The 19,855-nt window shown below is 39.2% G+C and overlaps 1 protein-coding gene across 1 annotated transcript in view; it reads right to left on the bottom strand.

Moving 5' to 3' along the window:
* Positions 1-19,855, bottom strand: part of GRK3 (G protein-coupled receptor kinase 3) — a 111,491-nt gene that overhangs the window by 33,976 nt on the left and 57,660 nt on the right. Inside the window, exons 4-9 of the mRNA XM_084649136.1 lie at positions 12,319-12,420; positions 11,488-11,562; positions 8,934-8,995; positions 7,736-7,787; positions 6,627-6,718; positions 2,912-3,011 (exon numbers count right to left, since the gene is read on the bottom strand). Of these exons, the coding sequence (XP_084505262.1) occupies positions 2,912-3,011; positions 6,627-6,718; positions 7,736-7,787; positions 8,934-8,995; positions 11,488-11,562; positions 12,319-12,420 (483 nt within the window). The remainder of the gene's footprint in view (positions 1-2,911; positions 3,012-6,626; positions 6,719-7,735; positions 7,788-8,933; positions 8,996-11,487; positions 11,563-12,318; positions 12,421-19,855) is intronic.

Here is a 19,855-nt window from a genome sequence, read left to right as displayed (position 1 = left end):
CTCCCCCCCTTGAACCGTATCGATTTTCTCTTTTTTGCATTTGTTCCCAAGTGCCACCTTGCCTGGAAACCACAGGACGGCTACCCTGTGCTACTGCCGTGCTACTGAAGTTACACTCCTATTCTTAGCACAATGAGAGCTAGTGCAAGTAGGTCTGCTCAAGCTGGGAATCACACCCTCAGCTCTAACCGTCGACGTAGCCTTCAAGGCATCTGGTGGAACAGTCTGAGCCATGCCAGTGGAACTGTGGGCATGTCTGCATTGCAGCTGAAAACCCGTGGCGGCCCGTGCCAGCTGACACAGGCTCAAGGGGCTCAGGCTAAGGGTTTGTTTATTTGTGGTGTTTATGTTCAGGCTCGGGCTGCAGCCCAAGCTCTGGAATCCTCCCACCTCACAGGGTCCTAGAACCCAGGCTCCAGCCCAAACATCTACCCCGCAATTACACAGCACCGCAACCCGAGTCCCACAAGACCGGGTCAGCTGGTCCAGGCCAGCCATGTGTCTTCAATTGCAGTGCAGACACACCTTGTGTGGCTGGAAAGTATGTGCAGGCATTACATGGCCTGCAGAGGAAGAGGGCTTATGGAGGCTAATGCTCCTTGTGTTCCTCAGGGGGCAAATCCTATCGCTCTAGTGGAATAGGGAGAACAAGTCTGCCTGAAGTAGACTGTGCCTCTCAGCAGTATCTATCACTGGTTTTGCCTTGTGCTTATAGGGCAATTTGATGGCACTCTCTCTCTCAGCCAAACAATACCTCAAAATCAGGTGCCCGGGAGCAAGCTGTACTTCCTAAACTAGAGACCCATTTTGCATCTTGTAAATTTCCTTGATGTGAGCAGCCCTGTTTTTGGGGGCAGTTCCTTGGGTTCTCTCAAGACTCAGGGTGAGGAAGAAAAACAGGAGCAGGAATAAATATATAGGACAGGTGGAATGAAGGCATGTGGAGAGAAAGGGAGTATCACTGACAGATATACATGCTCCACCCCACCGAATCACCACCACAGGCTGCAGAGACGAGAGGGAAACAATGAGAAGTCCATTCAAGCTGCTGGTGTGGAGGCAGGCCATGCTGATGCTCTGTTACATGAGTAGATTCCATGGCTGATAGCCCAGCTACCACATGGTTCACAGGCACAGAGCATTGGTGAGGATGGTGGGTGTGTATTTAAAAGAAAAATTACCATCGAACATGTCACACTAACAAGGTTCAGCAAGAAATGAATGATCTTTAAACATTTCTGAGAATGCAGAGACAAAAATCAAATGTATGTAATCTCACTGAGATACAGAACATCTTCTCTTTGAGAATACAGCAAATTCTTTTGACAGTAAAAGCTTTGTTATCCAGCATGTTGAGTGAATGGGGGGTCCCAGATAATCAAAAAGTCCCATTAACTAAGAGTTATACTTACCAGTGGAATACCAATTTTCAAAGAATTAGAATACAATAAAATAAATAAAGTATAAAATAGCACACAGGTCCTCACCAATCCCATAGTAGCACTGCACTGTGGAGTGGTTAGTTTTTTGAAGCACTTCAGTGTATACAGGTAAAGTTTTCTATATAGTAGGTTATCTTATGACATTACATATCACTATGCGCAGCACAGGGTGAACATCCAGATCACTAAAAACAAACTTAACACTAAAATTGTACTGAACATAATTTAATCTTTCTTTGATGATTCAGAAGGCACTTCAGGATCTTGCAGTGCCTGAGGGTCATTATTATCAACATCAATTATCACTGTAGATGTAGAAGGTGTAGGAGATTGGGCTGAATCTGTAATGACCTTATGACACACCCTGGAAGCTGCTTTTTTGAATAAATCCCTGAAAGCAGTTTGCTTACTTGTCTTCTGCTTGTTTTGCATAAAAGCACAGTGCAGAATGTGCAATTGATCAACCTCCTGGGCAGTATACTAGTCCCAGTTACTAGATTGAAGATTTGTATTGGGAGATAACAGAAATGCTGGTTAATAGAGCTTTCCAGTTGATAAAGCGCCGGATAACAGAGATTTTACTGTATTTGTTTTGGAGTTCTTTACTATCTACCAAACAGCAGCAGTAATAATTCTGATAGCACAGACGCACATTAGCCAATACGTCTGTAACAAAATTATATGCAATCCCTTTCATTTTGTAACTGGGCTGGGCAGGAGAATGTGCTTACACTGAGCTGTAAACTGTGAATCTCATTTGAACAGAGTAATCATCATGAGCAAAATTAACCTATCAACATCCCCTGTAACCATGGTGACAAGAGCTGATTTTAGGCTTTATATAATGAGGTTATTGTACTCTGGAGGTTCTACCATTTCGAAGTCTGTTTTATAATCACTTGGGGCAACATTCACTCTGTGGATTCCATTTGAACTTCTCTTCTACATAACTCAAGTTTCCCTATGTGAAAGGATCTGTGAGACTCCAGAATTGTAGAATAAATACCAGAAATGCTTCCTTTTATAAACAAAGTTTGTGACGTTTTTTGTTTAAAACTGATCTAAATATCACATAGACAACTTTTCTATGTAAACTTGGCAGTTAATTCTACTCCTAGGACCAAAGGACCAAATCAACAGAAGTAAGCAATAACAGAAAAATTGGACAAGCTAATTTAATGTGTTGCGAGGATCAGTACATTAAAGATTGTTAGGCACTTAGAGAACTATTGATCAAAAGCACTATGTAAGAAGTAGGTGGTATCATCATTATTTAATTTTTGTTTGGTTTCGGGGTTTTTTTTGTTTTTGGCCTTGGGGCACTTAACACCATTATCCTTTGGTCTGCTTTGACTTCCCCTACACCACACATGAATGAATTAATGGAATATGTATTCTACACAGTATTTTAGATACTAACCTGCAAAAAATAATTGTAAAAGATGGAGAAAAAATTCCAGGATACTTACTCCAGTACTGACTAGCGACAGCATAATTCTTTCATTTAAGGCTAATGTTTCTCCTTGCTTCATCTTGATCCTCTTCTTATCTAAACATTTCATTGCATACCTGAAAATATTAATAATTCAGAAAAGCATATTGGAAAAGGTCTCCCACCCTCAATATTTTTCACCAACAATCCATGCCATCTATATAGAATATATATATATATATTTACAGTATATTGAGCAGAGTCTTTAAAGACTTGCATCTATATCAGAAATCTCGAAATAGCATCTAGACAGATGGTACGTCTGTACTGAAATCCAAGGTGAGATTGCAGCTTGGATAAACATGCCCAGGCTAACTTTACCCAGGCTAGCATGAATAAAAATAGCAGCATCAATGAGGAGGTGCGTGCATCAGAGCAGACTAACACTGCGAGTAGGTACATGCTTGTACGGCCTGCACAGAAGCCTGTGCCACCATATCTACAATGCTATTTTTGGCAATGCTAGCATGGCTAAAGCTACGGCAAGTATGTCAGAATGCACTGTAAACATACCCATAGAGAACAACTCCAACATCTTCCTAGCATTGAAACATTATTCTCAATCTCCTAGTAGAGAGGTTTTCCTAGGATACCTAAATAACAAAGTCTAAGGTGGCCAGCATCCAGACACCAGAGTGATCAGGGAATCAGAAAAACACAGGTTAGATAAAGATAGCTGGAGTCCATTTTTCAATATCCACAGACCAGGATTTGGAGTACGAGTTAACAGGAATGTTTACATGGACCCTATTCTGATTCCATATGAATCCGTGCTTTCACCTCTACCCAGAAGAGGCCTGCTAGGTTCGGACATTTTTTAAAAAAAGGAAAATGGTTTGTTTTCTACTACACAACAGATGGCCGGAGATACAAGAGAAGGCTTTTGTGTCTATCTTCTCCAACAATATATCATGACTGTATGGCATTTTTAGACATGGAACATGAGTGTTGAATGTTTTAATGAAGAACAAGAGCACAATGACATGGATCCCAACAAGTCTATGAATCGGAGAGCAATCTGCTAAAAATTGGCTTAAACTGGGGCTAAGCACATTGTCAGTGGCACTACAGGTAAAAGGCTCAGGATGTTCATCTGTAGAAACGCTCACCCAGTCAACTCAGCAATTACCAACACACTTAGGCAGCTCTTGTAATAAACTAAAGCTCCTGATGTGCCTGGAGCTCCTGTATGCCCAAGGGTTGTGCAAACCTGGTATCTCTGAAAAGTGGGTTCACTATAGATATATATAAGACTAGATTCTAGCTTATCCAGCTCAGGTGTGCTGAGAGAGAGTGGGGGAAGAAGTAGGGAGCCCTTTCATTCCAAATCCCCCTTCTCCCCATCCCAGATGACCAAGGCACAATGGTGACCCTAGTTCTCCAAGTACAAAGGGGTCCGGCTAGCACATCCAGCAGTGTTCCGTGTCTCCAAAGAAACATGGTCAACTGGACCAAAGGCATGAACAGGATCCTGAACCTTTTCCTCCATATGTCTGTCAGCCTCTGTCAGTAAGTGCCAGGAGATCATATGTTGCATCTTTTACCAGAAATGAGTTCCATTAAGCACAGTGTCACTGCCCTGCCCCTCCGCCTCCCTCGCCCTTCAGTGCTCCTCCAGAATTCTCAGCGCAAGCCTGGAGTGTGTCATTTAAAAATATTCTTTATAGAAGTGCCATATCAAGTTACAGGATAATGTACATGTTTAACAACAATCCAGAGAGTGCGTGCTCTGTGTAGACAGAAGGCCTCAAAGCAGCCCTGCTTTGCAACCCACCACATACCATCGGTACTCCAGACAACACCAGCAAAGCTGGGTCATGTGTATGGAGCACGCACACATTTTACATTTCTAAGCCAGGAATGTGTGTTTACCACAGATGCTCTTGTCCTTGGTTTCTGTGCTACGTTAGGAAGTTTTAAAATTACTTTTAACACAGCCTTTTTAACATTAGCCCTTAATTGTCCCTTGGGGCTACTGACCTGGGCAAATGATCTGGGGTCATATAAGGCTAGTTGATGTCAAATACCTCACTTGTCATTCTGACATAGCACCACTATGTTCTCTTCTGAGATATGCTGCTTTTAAGACTAAGTTGGCTTCTGTTTACACTGCTCTTGGAGGAGCTACTTTGGGAGCAGCCTCAGTTGTCTGTTTCTGGGTTAGTGGAACACCAATGGCATTTACCTTGGCGGGATGGCTTCTCAAAGTCCTTGCAGACAGATAAGTGCAGCAGAGGCAGCCATCTAGAGTGAATGGGATTTAGATTAGGGATGGGTGAACAGGTTTGGATAAAGTAAGAACTAACCCAAACCTCTACCCAAAAGATGAACCTAACCTAAAGCTTTACTTCAGGTATGGAAAAGTTTGGCTGACTTTTCTGCTCCTATCCCCATTACCTTTCTCTATTCTTCTGCCTCTGCGCTTCATGGAAACTGGTGGGAGGGAAAGGAAGGGGAGGGACATCTTTTGCTTCCCTTATTGGTTCTGAGTTCCTTAGTTTAGGCATTCAGGCTTCTTCAGAGAAAGCGACTGGGCAAATGTGCTAACTCTATCTCTGAGGTGGAAGCCTATTTAGTGTGGCTTTTGTCCAAAAGAGATGGATATCATTTACACTTCTGTGCCTGGCCTACAGACTACATGGCAGGCTCATTTTATAAATCTCAAACTAAAAAAGAATAAATCAATATGTGCATAAAAGTACTGCAACAGGAATGAAGATATTAATAGTATTATTGAAATAAATACTTGAGGTGAAAGTCGCCGCTGAAAGATTAAACATGAAAGTCATTTCAGGGGACCCTTCACTTGTTAATAGCTCAGAGTCAGGATCTAAAAGGTATTGGGCACTCACTATTCCCACTAAACCCAATGGGAACCACGAACACTCGACACCTCAGGCATCAGAAATGCTATGTGGAATTATCAAAGAAAGATCCCTGGGTTCAAATGGGTAGGAGAGTAGGTAGACCGAACCATGTGGAAAACCCATGCTATGTCCAGAAAATCAAAGCTGACCATGTGATGGAAGAATTGTGCCTAATAACCAGGGGTTCTCTATGCAGCAATTAGGAGTTGTGTGTGAGTGGCAATGCCAGAGAAAGCAAAGGGTTTGATTTGGGAACTTGAACCCAGAGATGTGTTTTAGCTGCAATTCTAACAACGGAGCACCAACTGTCAACTAGAAGCAACCACTGCTGCTGTTTTTTCCTTCAAAACCCCTTCTTGGGAGTGTAAATAGTTTTAATTATATAGATTTAGGACACTGTATTCTTAAACTGCCCACACATCTCTATCCCAGGGCTTAATCCTGAAATGCGCTGAGCACTCCAGGCCCTGAGCCAGCAAAGTACTCAAGTACACCCTTCACTTTAAGCACATGAGAAATCTCCTGTGACTTCAGAGGGACTATACAAGTGTTTTCAGTAAGAATATGCTTAATTGTTTTGCAAGACTGGGGCCTGAGTGTCCAGCATTTTGGAGGATCAAACTTCCAATGAGACTTTAAGCCACTCCATAAATTCAAACTCTTCTTCAACTGACTGGACCTTAGGACAAAACTCTATTACACAATTTCATGATACAATCTAAGCTGATCATTCCGCTCTGTGGAGATTTTGTAAAAAATTCAGAGTTTTTTTCCTTATATACTTTAGAGTTTATATTTATCATTAAAACACAGTATAGAACTTACATTTTTCCAGTGTCCGCTTTTCTGCAACCATATACTTCACCGAATCCCCCTCGCCCAATTATTCTATGTACACTAAAGTCATTCATGGTCAGCTGTGAATTCAAAACACACAAATTTCATTTTCCAATGCCCAGAACCTTTACCCTTTACAATCTCTAAATTCATTTGACATCAATGTATTAAAGTGGATATTTGTTCTTTATTTTTTAGTTTTATGGTTTCACTACCTGTTTTCAGAAAGTTGCTCTCTTAGGGCTTGTCTACACTACCGCACAGGGTCGATCTAAGATACGCAACTTCAGCTACGTGAATAGAGTAGCTGAAGTCGACGTACTTAGATCTACTTACCGTGGTGTCTTCACTGTGGTAAGTCAAGAGCTGACACTCTCCTGTCGACTCCGCTTGCGCTCCTCATTCTGGTGCAGTACCGGAGTCGACGGGAGAGTGCTTAGTGGTCGATTTATCGCGTCTATACTAGACGTGATAAATTGACCCCTGCTGGAATGATCGTTGCCCGCCGATCCAGTGGCTAGTGTAGACAAGCCCTTAATTGTTTATGCTCCCCTATGTCTGCAAGCACTAGAATCTGGGGAGGTCATAGAGATGGTATTTACAATAGCCAAGATGACAGGACATGAAGGCCTGGCTGAGGATTTCAATGGATATGAAACCAAGACAGCAGCTTTCATGAGCAACGTTGCCTTGCAGACAAAGAAATTGTGGGAGTAAAACACTTTAGGACTAAGGGATGAGGCCAAGAATATACCAAATGGAGGCAAGTAGGTCTGAGTTTTGAAGGGAAAAAACAGAGGGAGACAGAATAGTACTTGGGTTGGCGTCTCCTGCCAAAAAGTAGTGCTCAAACAATCTGTTTCCTGTAACTACCTATTTCAAAACCACAAGGCATTTTAAGTCATGACAGGCAGAGAAGGTAGCCAGGGAGGAATCATTAATGGTGCTGGGAGGTTATGTACATCAAAGAATAGAATAGCATATTAGAATAATACTCATTGTTCTTCTTAATAACGTCTTTTAAGGAAAAGTATTCTTTAAAATCTAACATTTTCTTTCCTACATCGGCTTTTGACAATATAAATGTAATTACTTACATGAATATTTAGTTCTACATTTTTCCATTGACAAAATCTAGTAAACTTGTCACTGTTAAAAAAAAAAATTTAAAGTTAAGTTAAAAGGTTATCCAATAGAATTACAGAAAGTATTGTGAAAAATGCCAAGAACTCTAGTTTTGAAAATTAAATTCAGCACAAGGTAATTTATGAAGATTAAAATTGCCATTTAAAAAATTCACTGATTAGCCATCTTTTATGCTTGTTTTAATTTGGCATGTTTCTTAGCAACTCACTCTCAATATGTTTTGTTTAATAACAAGTTATAAAATATATCTGATTATTTTCTCTCTTCAGTTACGAATGCATCCATATTTATTTACATAATTTCCTTTAGACCCTGTTTCTAACAGTCAATTTTTCAGGAAATTAAAAAAAATATTTCAACTGTATCACAAGCAAGATAATTAAATCAGAAAGTATGCAATGTAACTTCAAATTGAATTAACCTTAATATACACCAAGGAATAATGTAAACCTATTTTATCCTGAAATAAAGAAGATGTCAATACTATTGAATGTTGTTACAGGATAATTGTCTTCTGCTGCTATATCAGTTATAAAATGTTTATTTTCAGGGTAGGAAAAATTGATCTTATGAGGACATTATGTTGGCTACATAATCTGATATATCATTTGTCAGCAGTAGATTAGGGGCCAAATCTGTGCACTTTACTCCCACCAGTAGTCTCATTAAGGTCAATAGCATTATTCAGATGTGTAAGATTAACTGGTTTTGCCACCTTACATTTCCTTACAGTTACTGTTTAGTTGTAAACCGTTTGGGCTACACACTAGAATTGCTGTATAGCTCACCCCCATAAAATTGTAGTTTACTTGTAAGAGTATCACCGAGATGAATGGAGTTAGAGACTTTCAGACTTTTAAAAGATCAGACTGTAAGAAGTCCATTATTACTGTTATGTGGTGCAGTGGAGTGGTCCACTAATTGTGTGATCTGAACATCCTTACAAGTTCAGTCACAACTACACTACATACAATACTGGGATATCCTGATATTTAACATGATACATGTATCAAGGCTAGTTCTTTGGAAAAGCTTGCTGATAATACACTATTAACTAAACAATTCTACCCTTATTTTGCAATAATACTCAAGGGACCAGTCTAACTGCAGGAGATTACACAGTAGTTCATATAGTATATAGATTCATACCTTTCCATAAATTTTTGAAATATTTTTCCTCGGAGACTATCACAAATTTCTTCTATGTATGGCTAAAAAAAGATACAAAATGTTATTTAACTTTTCAGTGTATGATAAACTGAACATGCAACACTGTCCAGTGAAAATAAATTACATGCTTAGGCTCCAGCATCCTGAATGCCCACAGAAAGGGGGCCCTAAGTAACTGCAATACGTTGTGGTGACTTTCCTGGCTTATGGTCTGATCCAGCAACGAAATTCAGCATTGCCTTGACTTTAAGCATCAGAAGATAAGCATTTGCTCAAGGGCTCTTCTGAATTAGAGGCTTTAGCATCTTCCTGGGAGGGATTGGAGAGAATTTTTCAGTCTTTGCCCATGGACCAACAACAGGAAATGAGCATGGAAACTTTATGGATTAATCACCAGAATGATCAGGCTGAGAACACTGCTTCTCATTTATTTAAATTAAATAACAAAGTTTAGAATTTATGGTGAAGGCTGTGAAACTCAAAGAGCAGTCAGCACAGGAACACCAAGATAATCTTTCCTTATTAGAGCTTCTCTCTTCCCTCTCCTTTATTTCCTCTACCTTGCTACCAGCAGCTTTAATTCACAAGTGGCCTATTTGAAAGAGGAGCACCATTACTTGGTTTGACATAGTGTGCAATGATTTCAAACCCCAACTCAATTACCAGTGACTACATGAGATCCAACGTAGACAATACAGATACCACTTTGTCAGTCTCTCTGGTTCTAACATCAAAGATAATTCACTGATACAGTAAGACCATCAAGCAGGTTTAATATAACAGTACTTTAAATGCTGCAATAAATGCAATTACTATAAAAGTACAGCAAATTAATTTAAACCTGCAGTCACTGCCATATCGCATAGGTTCATATTAACAAAAAGCCAGGACATTCAGCATTAAAGCAAAAATTAATTTGTCTAATTATGTTATCTAACTTTAATTGGAATGTCCTTGCTTAGGTCAGTTTGTGTTAGAACTGTAATAATATAGAAATACCTATTTCACCTTCAATTTGTTTGAATAAATAAAAAACATTAAAGGTGCACTTTTCAAACCAATAAACCAAAATCCATTATTTACTTTGGTGCTAAATTTGTGGACACAGAAATCCTATAATTCTAAAATCCTACAACATTTATAGAATTTTAGAGAAAAGTACTCTAATTTCTGTAGAGGACAAGTAGCCTTTTTCAGAATGTAATTTCCCACTGTATTTAGAATAATGAAAGAACTATAAATTGGCACCAGCACCTAAAACTCTCATGTGAAACAGCAATATTGCTAACTCCAGCCATGTACTCTTATACCTCAAAAATATGGTGCTATATAATATAGTTAGCTAGAGGCAAAAGGAAGGACCCACTAAACAGAAAGGTATCTGCATTGCTATGCTTTTATATTTCTGAAACATTCAGTTGAATTCTGTACTTCATGACCTGATTTATGTTGAAAGGAAGCATAAGGTCCTGATGTAAAAGGGATTTATTGTAAACTATATTTAAAAAATGTAATTTACCAGTGGTTGGCAAAGCAACTGTAGCCCATTTTCACTTAGAGCGTCTATGTGAAATTCCTCACACTCTGCTAATTGGGTTACCTAGAATGCACTTGGAACCAGCATATGAAAGCATAGATCCGAGTGGACTGTGACCTGTATTTCTAGGACAATGTGTGAAAAAGCAACACTACCAAGCGGTTAACTGAAACTGGGTACATATTTTTAATTGAATTTCTTCTATTTTGAATGAAAGTTTCACAGTTATCTAAGAAGCCCTCAGTGAGAGAAACTAAGGGCTAAGTCATGCAAGGTGCTGAGCACTCTGACCCCAAACCAGAAAAACACTTGGCACATGCTTAACTTTAATACCCTTATGTATTCCCATTCCCTACTCATATGCTTACACCCACGAGCCTGCTTAAATGCTTTCCTGGACTGGGGCCAGAGCTCTCAGCACCTTGCAGATCAACAGTCACAGGTGGGGAGATGGATTGACCTCATGCCCAAACGCAAACTGGCCAACGTGACTCTCTCCTGCTGCCACAAGCCGTCAAGGGATGAGGATTTCTTTCAAACACTGCTAGTCTGCTGGGATACTCCTCAACCATAGGCATAAAAACCACTGATCTCACCAAAAAAAAGCTATCTGTAATAACTGTTCCTTCTAAGAAGTTTTCCATATGATTTTGGAGGAAAACAGGAATAAAATGTTAATATTAGAACCCTTCAGCCAGTAAAGTTATAGAGCAGTTAGTAATCTTTTCAAAAATGTACTCTAAGACTCTTCTGGCTAAAGAAGACTAATCTACCATTTTTATTATCTTTAACAAGAGAATGAAATTAGAAACATTCTCTGATTATTATATACAGAAATCTTTCTCTGTATCATTTTTTTTTAATTGACTTCTGAAATACAGTATAAAATTCCTGTCATAACTGTGATTATAATATGTATATAAGGGAAGTTTCCTGAAATTGCTTACGTTCAAATAATTAAATAAAACCCAGACACTCCAAGTGCTTTCATCTCACCTGAAAAAGACTTGGTGGCACTTGTTTCTTGGCAAGGTGAGTTTGTACATGATCTACAGCTTTCTTTGAGAATGGCTTCGGAAAAATAAAAAGTAAGATTTTAGACAAACAGCTGGAAAAGAGATATTTAGGTTCTTAATTATTGAGGTCACAATAGCAGTTTTTAACTAAAAAGGAATGTTGCTTATATGAAAAATACACAAACTTCAAAATGAATGTAACTTAGTGTCCATTAAGCATCCTGTTGCAAAACACTTTGAAAGTTATGCCCATCCCTATTTCCAAGCCAAAAAAAAAAAAAAAAACCAAGGTCCCAGATCATGCCATGCATGATGGAGACCATCCATCAAGTAACTGCAAGGCACAGGAACACAGAACACATGAAACCACCAACTGCTTCTTTGTATTCCCCGTTTTAAGAAAAATGTACACTTACATCCCAATCCTGCAGGTGTACATGCTCACCTTCAGGCACGAGTAGTCCCATTCCCTTCAACAGAATTATGTGTAAAGCGAAGCATGGGCATAAGCACTTGCAGATTCAAAGTCTTACATAACAGGATAAATTTCTCTCTGGCTCAAATCATGTCATTATTGTAGATTATCCACTCTTTCAAATAAGGCTATGCTTTACAAAGAGTGACAACCGAGTTAGTAGACACTGCTATCATAATAGATTGCTATTGTCACACTTTGAGCAGCGTTTTGTGTAATTCCCTGTCAGACTTTCATCTACTCACTGTCCTTCCATTATTAAATATTTTACAGAATTTAAAGTCAAAGGAAACATTAAAATATTACAATAATAGAGTGAAACTGCAGCATACATACATGTGAGCAAGACAGCAGCTCTTTCATTATGTATGTGTCATAAATCTGCCGACTTCTGCTAAGACGTTCCTCCTCAGAATCCAGTTTTTCATAGTCTTTTATCTGTAACATGGGGGGGGAAAAAAAGGAATCAGTCAATTGAACCTATTTCTAAATCTTTACACTGTCTGAGGAAAGAAAGATTCTTCACTGTGGTAGACACCTTATTTCCCTTCATCTCTTTCCCAGGACAAGTTTGTGGAGGTGCTCGTTGCAATTCTATAGTTAAGGATGACTTCTGGATTCCAACCCAAGAAGAGATTTTCTATCCCCCTGTAACTCTTGATAGGAGTAACCAATTTGTTTGCAGACTGTGGTGCTTAAAATGGGGTATGAAGAATTTTGTTTGAAAATCTGAGAAGTTCTGGATTAAGAACATATGCACACGCCTTCCTAAACCATTAGCTGGGCTGTAAATTGTGTGAAAAAGATCAAGGAACTGATGGACTTGGCGGCTGGGGTAGGACAGGCAGAGGAGTATGTATCTGACTGAACCTTTTTGAGGAGGCCTTCTTTGTCCTTCTCCACCCAGTGAGAGCACCAATCCTGGTTCTCCTACAATGATGAATGCTGATCCCCACTTTCTGAAATGTATTTGGAGCATATGCATAAAGTAGAACCAGTAGCCTGGAAGCCAAATGAGCATCTTTTTTTATGCTGTAGGCCTTAGCAGTAGCACTTTAATATTAAGGTTTGAGGCAGCATTCAGGCCTCTCAATGGACTCAGCTGAATCAGTTATATGAACTTCTAATCAGTTACCATGGAAAAAAAACTTCTGTGTTTACATCAGCTTTTCAAAATATTGAGTGTGGAAAACAACTTTATATGACAAAGAGGCTACTGCACTGAAGTTCTCTTAAGAAGAGATACTGTATTATAGATATCTGCTGGAAAAAATGACCTATTTCAGGAATTTCTAGTAGCCCCTTCACAGAGGGATCTTGATTTTGGTCTTGTTTACTATAGAGCACTACACCAAAAGTTGCAATGGAAATTTAAGTTAACTTGCTTCCAGCATAGTGTTTATAATTCAATTAAATACATTAAATCTGTAGTTAGAACAACAGAATTTAGGTTAAGATATTTGAGACTATTGTACGAAAATATAAGAATGACTGGTTTACAAATTCATTGCAATTTCTACAACTTTTGTTTAGTGAGTAAGCAGCATTAGTGCTGCATAAAGAGAGGAGATGATTGCCTCAACAAGGTCTAAAAACTGCTTTAGACATGGCAGATAGTCTTAATGCTCATTCTGTGCTACAGGAACAGACTAGATCATAACAAATTTGGGAATATCCACTTGAGCACTCTCACAGAAGAGACAGTATATAAGGATAAATCTAGGTGAGGGCAACAAATAACCATGGAGACTTACAAATAGGTTTAGCTCTACCAAGCAGTAAGAAAGCCAGAGAGGAGGCACAAGATATAGGTTCTGTTAGGAACTTCGTCTCATGACAGCGAGGCCAACCCCGAAAGACCTCAGATCCATTCTGCTCTGAAGAAGAGTTTAATCAATGTAAATCGTTCAATGGGAGTATTACCGGCAAGAGACTCCTACTAGGGCATGGAGAAGGAGGAAAAGAAAGAGATAGTTTAATATCCCCAAGGGACGGCTTGTGTTTTGATCTACTGAACCTCCTCCACTTCATTCTGTGAAGAACCAGGATCCAAATGAAACACTGAGTATGAGGATTTGCACTAAATCCACCCATCAACTTGTGAATCAAGAAAATCAAAGCATTCCACGGCTGAGACTCAATCTGGCCCTTTTCAAAGCCTCTTCAAGAAGGAACAGAGCACTATGGCTTCCAGACCCACAAAGTAAAGGCTGCACAGATGATGTAGTGCCCAGTCACACATCTGTCATTGAGACAAACATTGGACAGGCTGGTGTTGGTGAGTCTCCACTTGGAGAGAACACATGGACCAGACTCTGGAAAAATATTTCATGCAGGTGGAAAAAAAAAAAAACAAGGATCCGTGATCACCACTTTAACAAGTGGAAAAACACATCTAGACTTAAGAGAAAGCAAGTAGTTCAGGAGATTTTAAATTGAAGGACATAAAACAGTATGTTTTGCCTCCATTTCAGAACACATTTTTCTTTTTGAAGTTGTCGTGGTTATAGGGCAAGCAGCAATTTAGACCCCTTTGCAGTCCCTCTCAAGTGCACCCCTACAAGTAACCATCTTTTTCTCAGGGTGGAATTTCACAATTCATCCTATGCTTAAAATGGGTCTCTGGCCACATTCCCCTTTTTTATCAACTGTTATAATGACACAGGTCTAACTGTATTTGGAGCTTGTGACTAGAGACTGATTAAAGTGACACAAACATACTATTAATCCAAAGGCACATAGCAATTAGAGTACAGGGTTAAAAATAAGAAAAGCCTAAACACATAGTCTTACCTAAGCCTAGACTTTCCTTGAGAGTTTAAGAAGGTTTCACTTAACCCAGGCCCGCCAAGAACTGGGCTAGGTGAAACAGGTTGCCCCTGCAACTGCTGCCTCTCAGACATTCTGATGTTCCATTCTGTATCTCTCAAGTCACAGGTTTTCTTTTTATTCATTCCAAAGTCCCTTTGTTCATAGTTCCTGCTTGAAGATGTCCTGGGATTTTGAGTAGCGTTCCTGAAACTGACCAAACTGGCTTATGCATTTCTCTGGAGGATAACTTTAAACGGTGCATTTCTGGGATTGTCATTTTGAGCACCAAGCAATTGAATTCCGTCTACAAATTGTTCGGGAATTCCTGTAGGATTTACCCTTTACTTATCTTTTAGCCCACAAAGCAAACACTAAAGCTAGATACACAGATACAGAAATATAACAACAACAATTAATACAGATACAGTAACTCCTCACTTAAAATCATCCCAGTTAAAGTTGTTTCGTTGTTACATTGCTGATCAATTAGAGAACATGCTTGTTTAAAGTTGTGCAATTCTTTCTTATAACATTGTTTGGCAGCTGCCTGCTTTGCCCACTGCTTGCAGAAAGAGCAGCCCATTGGAGCTAGCTGGTGGGAGCTTGGAACCAGGGTCGACTGGCAGCCCCGCTATCAGCTCCCCGCTTCCCAGGCTATCAACTGCCGGCAGTTCAGCTGTCCCTCCCCGCACTGCCATGTGCTGCTCCTGCCCTCTGCCTTGGAGCTGCTCCTGGGAGCCTCCTGATTGCTGTGCAGGGGTGGGGGAAAGAAGAGTGCTAATGTCAGTGTCCCCCTCCCCCATACTCCTGCCCCCTGCTTACGCCATCTCCATAGAGCGGGGGGCGGGGGTGTTACAACAGGGCTCATGACACAGGGAGCTTGCTCGCAGCAGCTGCTGTCTCAATTTGCTGATCTACTTAAAAGGCAATGTACTTAAAGTGGGGTTAGTATACTTAAAGGGGCAATGCGCATCTCTCTCTCTCACACACAGGCTGTGTGTCTCTGTCTGCCATTCTGTCTTCCCTCTCTCCATTCCTGCTGCCTTGTAGAGTGTGAGGCTACATTAACAACAATGTGTTAACCCTTGAGGGCTCAGCCGAGTACTAGTTCATCATTTAGCAGTAAGGCATTCCCTGGGAAATATCCCACCCTCTGACTTCACCACCTCAACCAAGCTTAACAATCATCATTGCTGTGTACAGTATTAAATTGTTTGTTTAAAACTTATACTCTGTGTGCGTATATATATATATATAAAATATAGTCTTTTGTCTGGTAAAAAAAATTTCCCTGGAACCTAACCCCCCCTATTTATGTTAAGCTAAATGATGCTAAGCGAATCCAATTTCCCCATAAGAATTAAAGTAGCATTTTTCACAAAAATAACTACAAAGTTAAGTGAGGAGTTACTGTAATTCCCATGCTCTTCACAGAAGCGTTGCAAAATTCAAGGAGAATTTGCTGCACTCCATCTACACAGACTGAACACCACACACTCTTCAAGGGGATAAAATTCAAATAGCTTGTTGGAATAAATCCCTGTTAGATGAAGAATATGTTCTTGTGATGGGAGCTCTGAAGAGCTTTCCTCCTAAACCTGTGCATGATAATAAACTTTTATAACCACTTTAGAGTTTTTTAACATGTTCTAAGGTTGAATCAGAACCTTGAAGGATTTGGGAAAGTGTAGCACAAACACTGTCAACTCTTATTACTGGCCGACATTAGTCTCTCTGCAGCAACTGTCTAAGAATAAAGGCCACACTGAGTCACAAATGGTAAACCAATTCAACAGTGCTGGACCAACTACCTCCTTTCTTTCAATCTAGGGAAATGAGAATGTGTCATCAAGAATACCTGATTCTATTGTAGACAAGCAAGACGATATGAGACACTTATTAATATCAGATCATGTATGGCATACAAATTCAGCTAATTTTACAGGTTTATTTAACAGAACACTACTACACAGAACCAAAAGAAACATGATGGTGAGCAGAACTCACAAACTGTCATGGTTTATCTTATAATTGACATATAGTAGTAATAGCTCCCTCTTGAGTTACTGTACTGTCCCATAAATATGGTGGTACTAATGACTCATATATGATAATCCCCTGGCAGACAAATACCACAGCTCACCTTCAGAAATACGATCTGACAATATATCTTTTCAAATGCTGAAATTAGAATGCTTAAGTTACTGAGCATCTAAAAAAATGATTTTTGACAGATCTGGATGAATCACTCATCCAGATAAATGCATGATCGTGACTCACGTTGCAGTAACATACTAGATCCCTTCAGCATGGGGCCTTTTTACATCTAAGGATAATTTTTATGTAACAATTTATTCAAATTATTCTACCTGGAAAATGTGGTAAGTAAATCAAATATATAAAAATTTCAAAGCTTTCAAACATAATACTTTACTGTAAGAAATACAGCAAGTCTCTTTTTTAAATATCTAAAGGGGACTTTTCTAAAAATATGTAACAACACTTTTAAAATATTTTTAGGCAATGTTTTACTAACCCTTAAAGTGCAACTTCAAATTGTTTCAAAGATAAAGAAGTGACATGAAATAACTCATGTTTCTAAATAATCTCTATACAAACTGCTATTTTGATTAGTTACTACAGTAATTTCTTAAATGTATAAACAAATGGAAATGATAGAAAAATGTATTCAGTATTCCTCTTTACAGTGAATAAAATTTCTTAACTCAAATTAGCAATTTTGGAGTGCTAAGACTTTATCTTTAGACCAATAGCAGCTTAGGAAGAAGCCATCACTTGACATTAATGACTTTGCCAGTTATTATCCTATTTTGACCGTTCTCTTTTGAGGCGGTCATGGAAGGAAAATACCAGCTTCATCTGGATTCTTCTGATATACCAGATCCCTAGTACTCTAACTTTATGTCTGGTTTTGGTACAGAGGCTGTATTAGTAGCCCTAGTCATCTATCTCCTCCTGGCAATGGAAAACACCTGACCTTATTAAATCTATCAGCAGTCTTTGATAACATTACTCATGAGGTGCTGCTTACCCACCTGCAGGATCTGTCACAAATTGATGGGACTGTTCTGCAATAGTTCTGTTTATTCTTTTATAAGAAGTCTCAGAAGATGATAGTAGGTAATTATTCATCACTCTAAGGTCCCTCTTATGCAAAGTCCTAGAGGATTATACTTTGTTGCCCCTTCTGTTCTGCATATAAGAGGCTGCCAGGGAAGTTTGAATCATTTGGAGCTGCAGTGTGAACAATACATGGATAAAACTCAACTTTACATCATCTTTTTCACAAGTGCAAGATGGTGCAGTTTGCTAATCCATGTCCCTGTCTAAATCATGCAATGGTGAAGCAAAAACATACTGGCTGAAAAACAGTCTAGACAAGACAGAGTTAATGCGGCTGGCACAGAATATTATTTACAGAAGCTGACTGTAGATGTGACTGCTTTCTCTGTTGGTGTTTCACTCCATGTCAAGTTGGTTGGCATTCTGGGGAATACATTTGGACCCTGTTTTATGGCTCCAAATTCAAATGCCTTTTAAATTGACTATAATTATTTTATAATTGGATCAGAACAACTACAAAACCAAAACTCAGTCACGTTAATGCAGCAAGCTACAAGCAGTCACACTTAATTCTTGAGTCAAGCTCTTAATTCAGCTCCAGTAGCAACTGAAAAGACTTTTTATTCTGCCATATAGAATGCTTCAGGCCAGGAAGATGCAGCAACCATTTTTGCCACAGATCTTAAAATTCTGTACACAGTGCCCTCAGCTGATCTTGAATTTCCATGCTCTGCAAAATTGTGGTAGTTTATATCTCATCTGCAGTTAATTACCTTTCATTGTTGCAGAATCCACTATGCAATTGTCACCACTACACTGATTCAACACCATGTATTCTTCTTAAGACTACTCTTTAAAACTACTAGGAAGCTTCAGTTTGTGTAGAACCCAGCAGAGCGAGATGACATGCACGTACTGCACCTGTGCGCCATCAATACAATAGATCCAACACTGGCTCTCAGTACTCTTCCAAGTGCATTTCAAGGTGTTGGCTTTAATCTGCACATATAAAGACCTATATTATTTGGGACTTGACTATCTTAGATATTATTTTTCTATGTACACCATTATGACAATGGATATAAACTGAAGTGTTTTTGCTGACAGTCTCTAAATGTGCGTTTCTGAAGACTGGAGGCAGAATCCCTGATGGTAGAACTTGATCCCACAGTGTGACACTGTGGCCGAAAGACCTAATGCAATTGTGAGATGCACAAATAGGGGAATCTTGAGTAGGAGTAAAGAGGTTATTTTACCTCTGCCATTGGTACTGCTGCGACCGCTGCTGGAATACTGTGTTCCATTCTGGTGCCCACAATTCAAGAAGGATGTTGATAAATTGGACAGCGTCCAGAGAAGAGCCACAAGAACGATTAAAAGAATAGAAAACATACCTTATAGTGATAAAGTCAAGGAGCTCAATCTATTTAACTTAACAAAGAAGTGTTAAGGGGTGATTTGATTATAGTCTATAAGTACCTTCATGGGGAACAAACATTTAATAATAGGCTCTTCAATCTAGCAGGGGAAGGTATGATCTAATGGCTGGTAGTTATAATTAGACAAATTCAAACCGGAAATAAGGTGTAAATTTTTAAGGGTGAGAGTAATTACCTATTGGAACAATTTACTGAGGGTCGTGGTGGGTTCTCCATCATCGACAATTTTTAAAATCAAGATTGGCTGTTTTTCTAAAAGATCTGCTCCAGGAATTATTTTTGGAAGTTCTCTGGCCTATGTTATACAGGAGGTCAGACTAGATGATCACATTGGTCCCTTCTGGCCTTAGAATCTATGAATAGCAAGCTTGTCAAGCCCACATTTTTTAACTTCTGAGAACTGTGCAAGTCCACATTTTTCAGCCAACTCTTTGCTGAATGGGTCTGAACTGAGGCAGTCTTCATTTTAACTTTCTTGTCTTTTTATTTTCTGATTTCTGAGTTACTGATTAAACTATGCAGAAAAGAAGCAGGAAAAT

The sequence above is a fragment of the Lepidochelys olivacea genome, assembly GCF_965140295.1.
Source record: "Lepidochelys olivacea isolate rLepOli2 genome assembly, chromosome: 15".
NCBI lineage: Eukaryota > Metazoa > Chordata > Testudines > Cheloniidae > Lepidochelys > Lepidochelys olivacea.
This window is presented reverse-complemented; position numbering and strand designations above follow the sequence as displayed.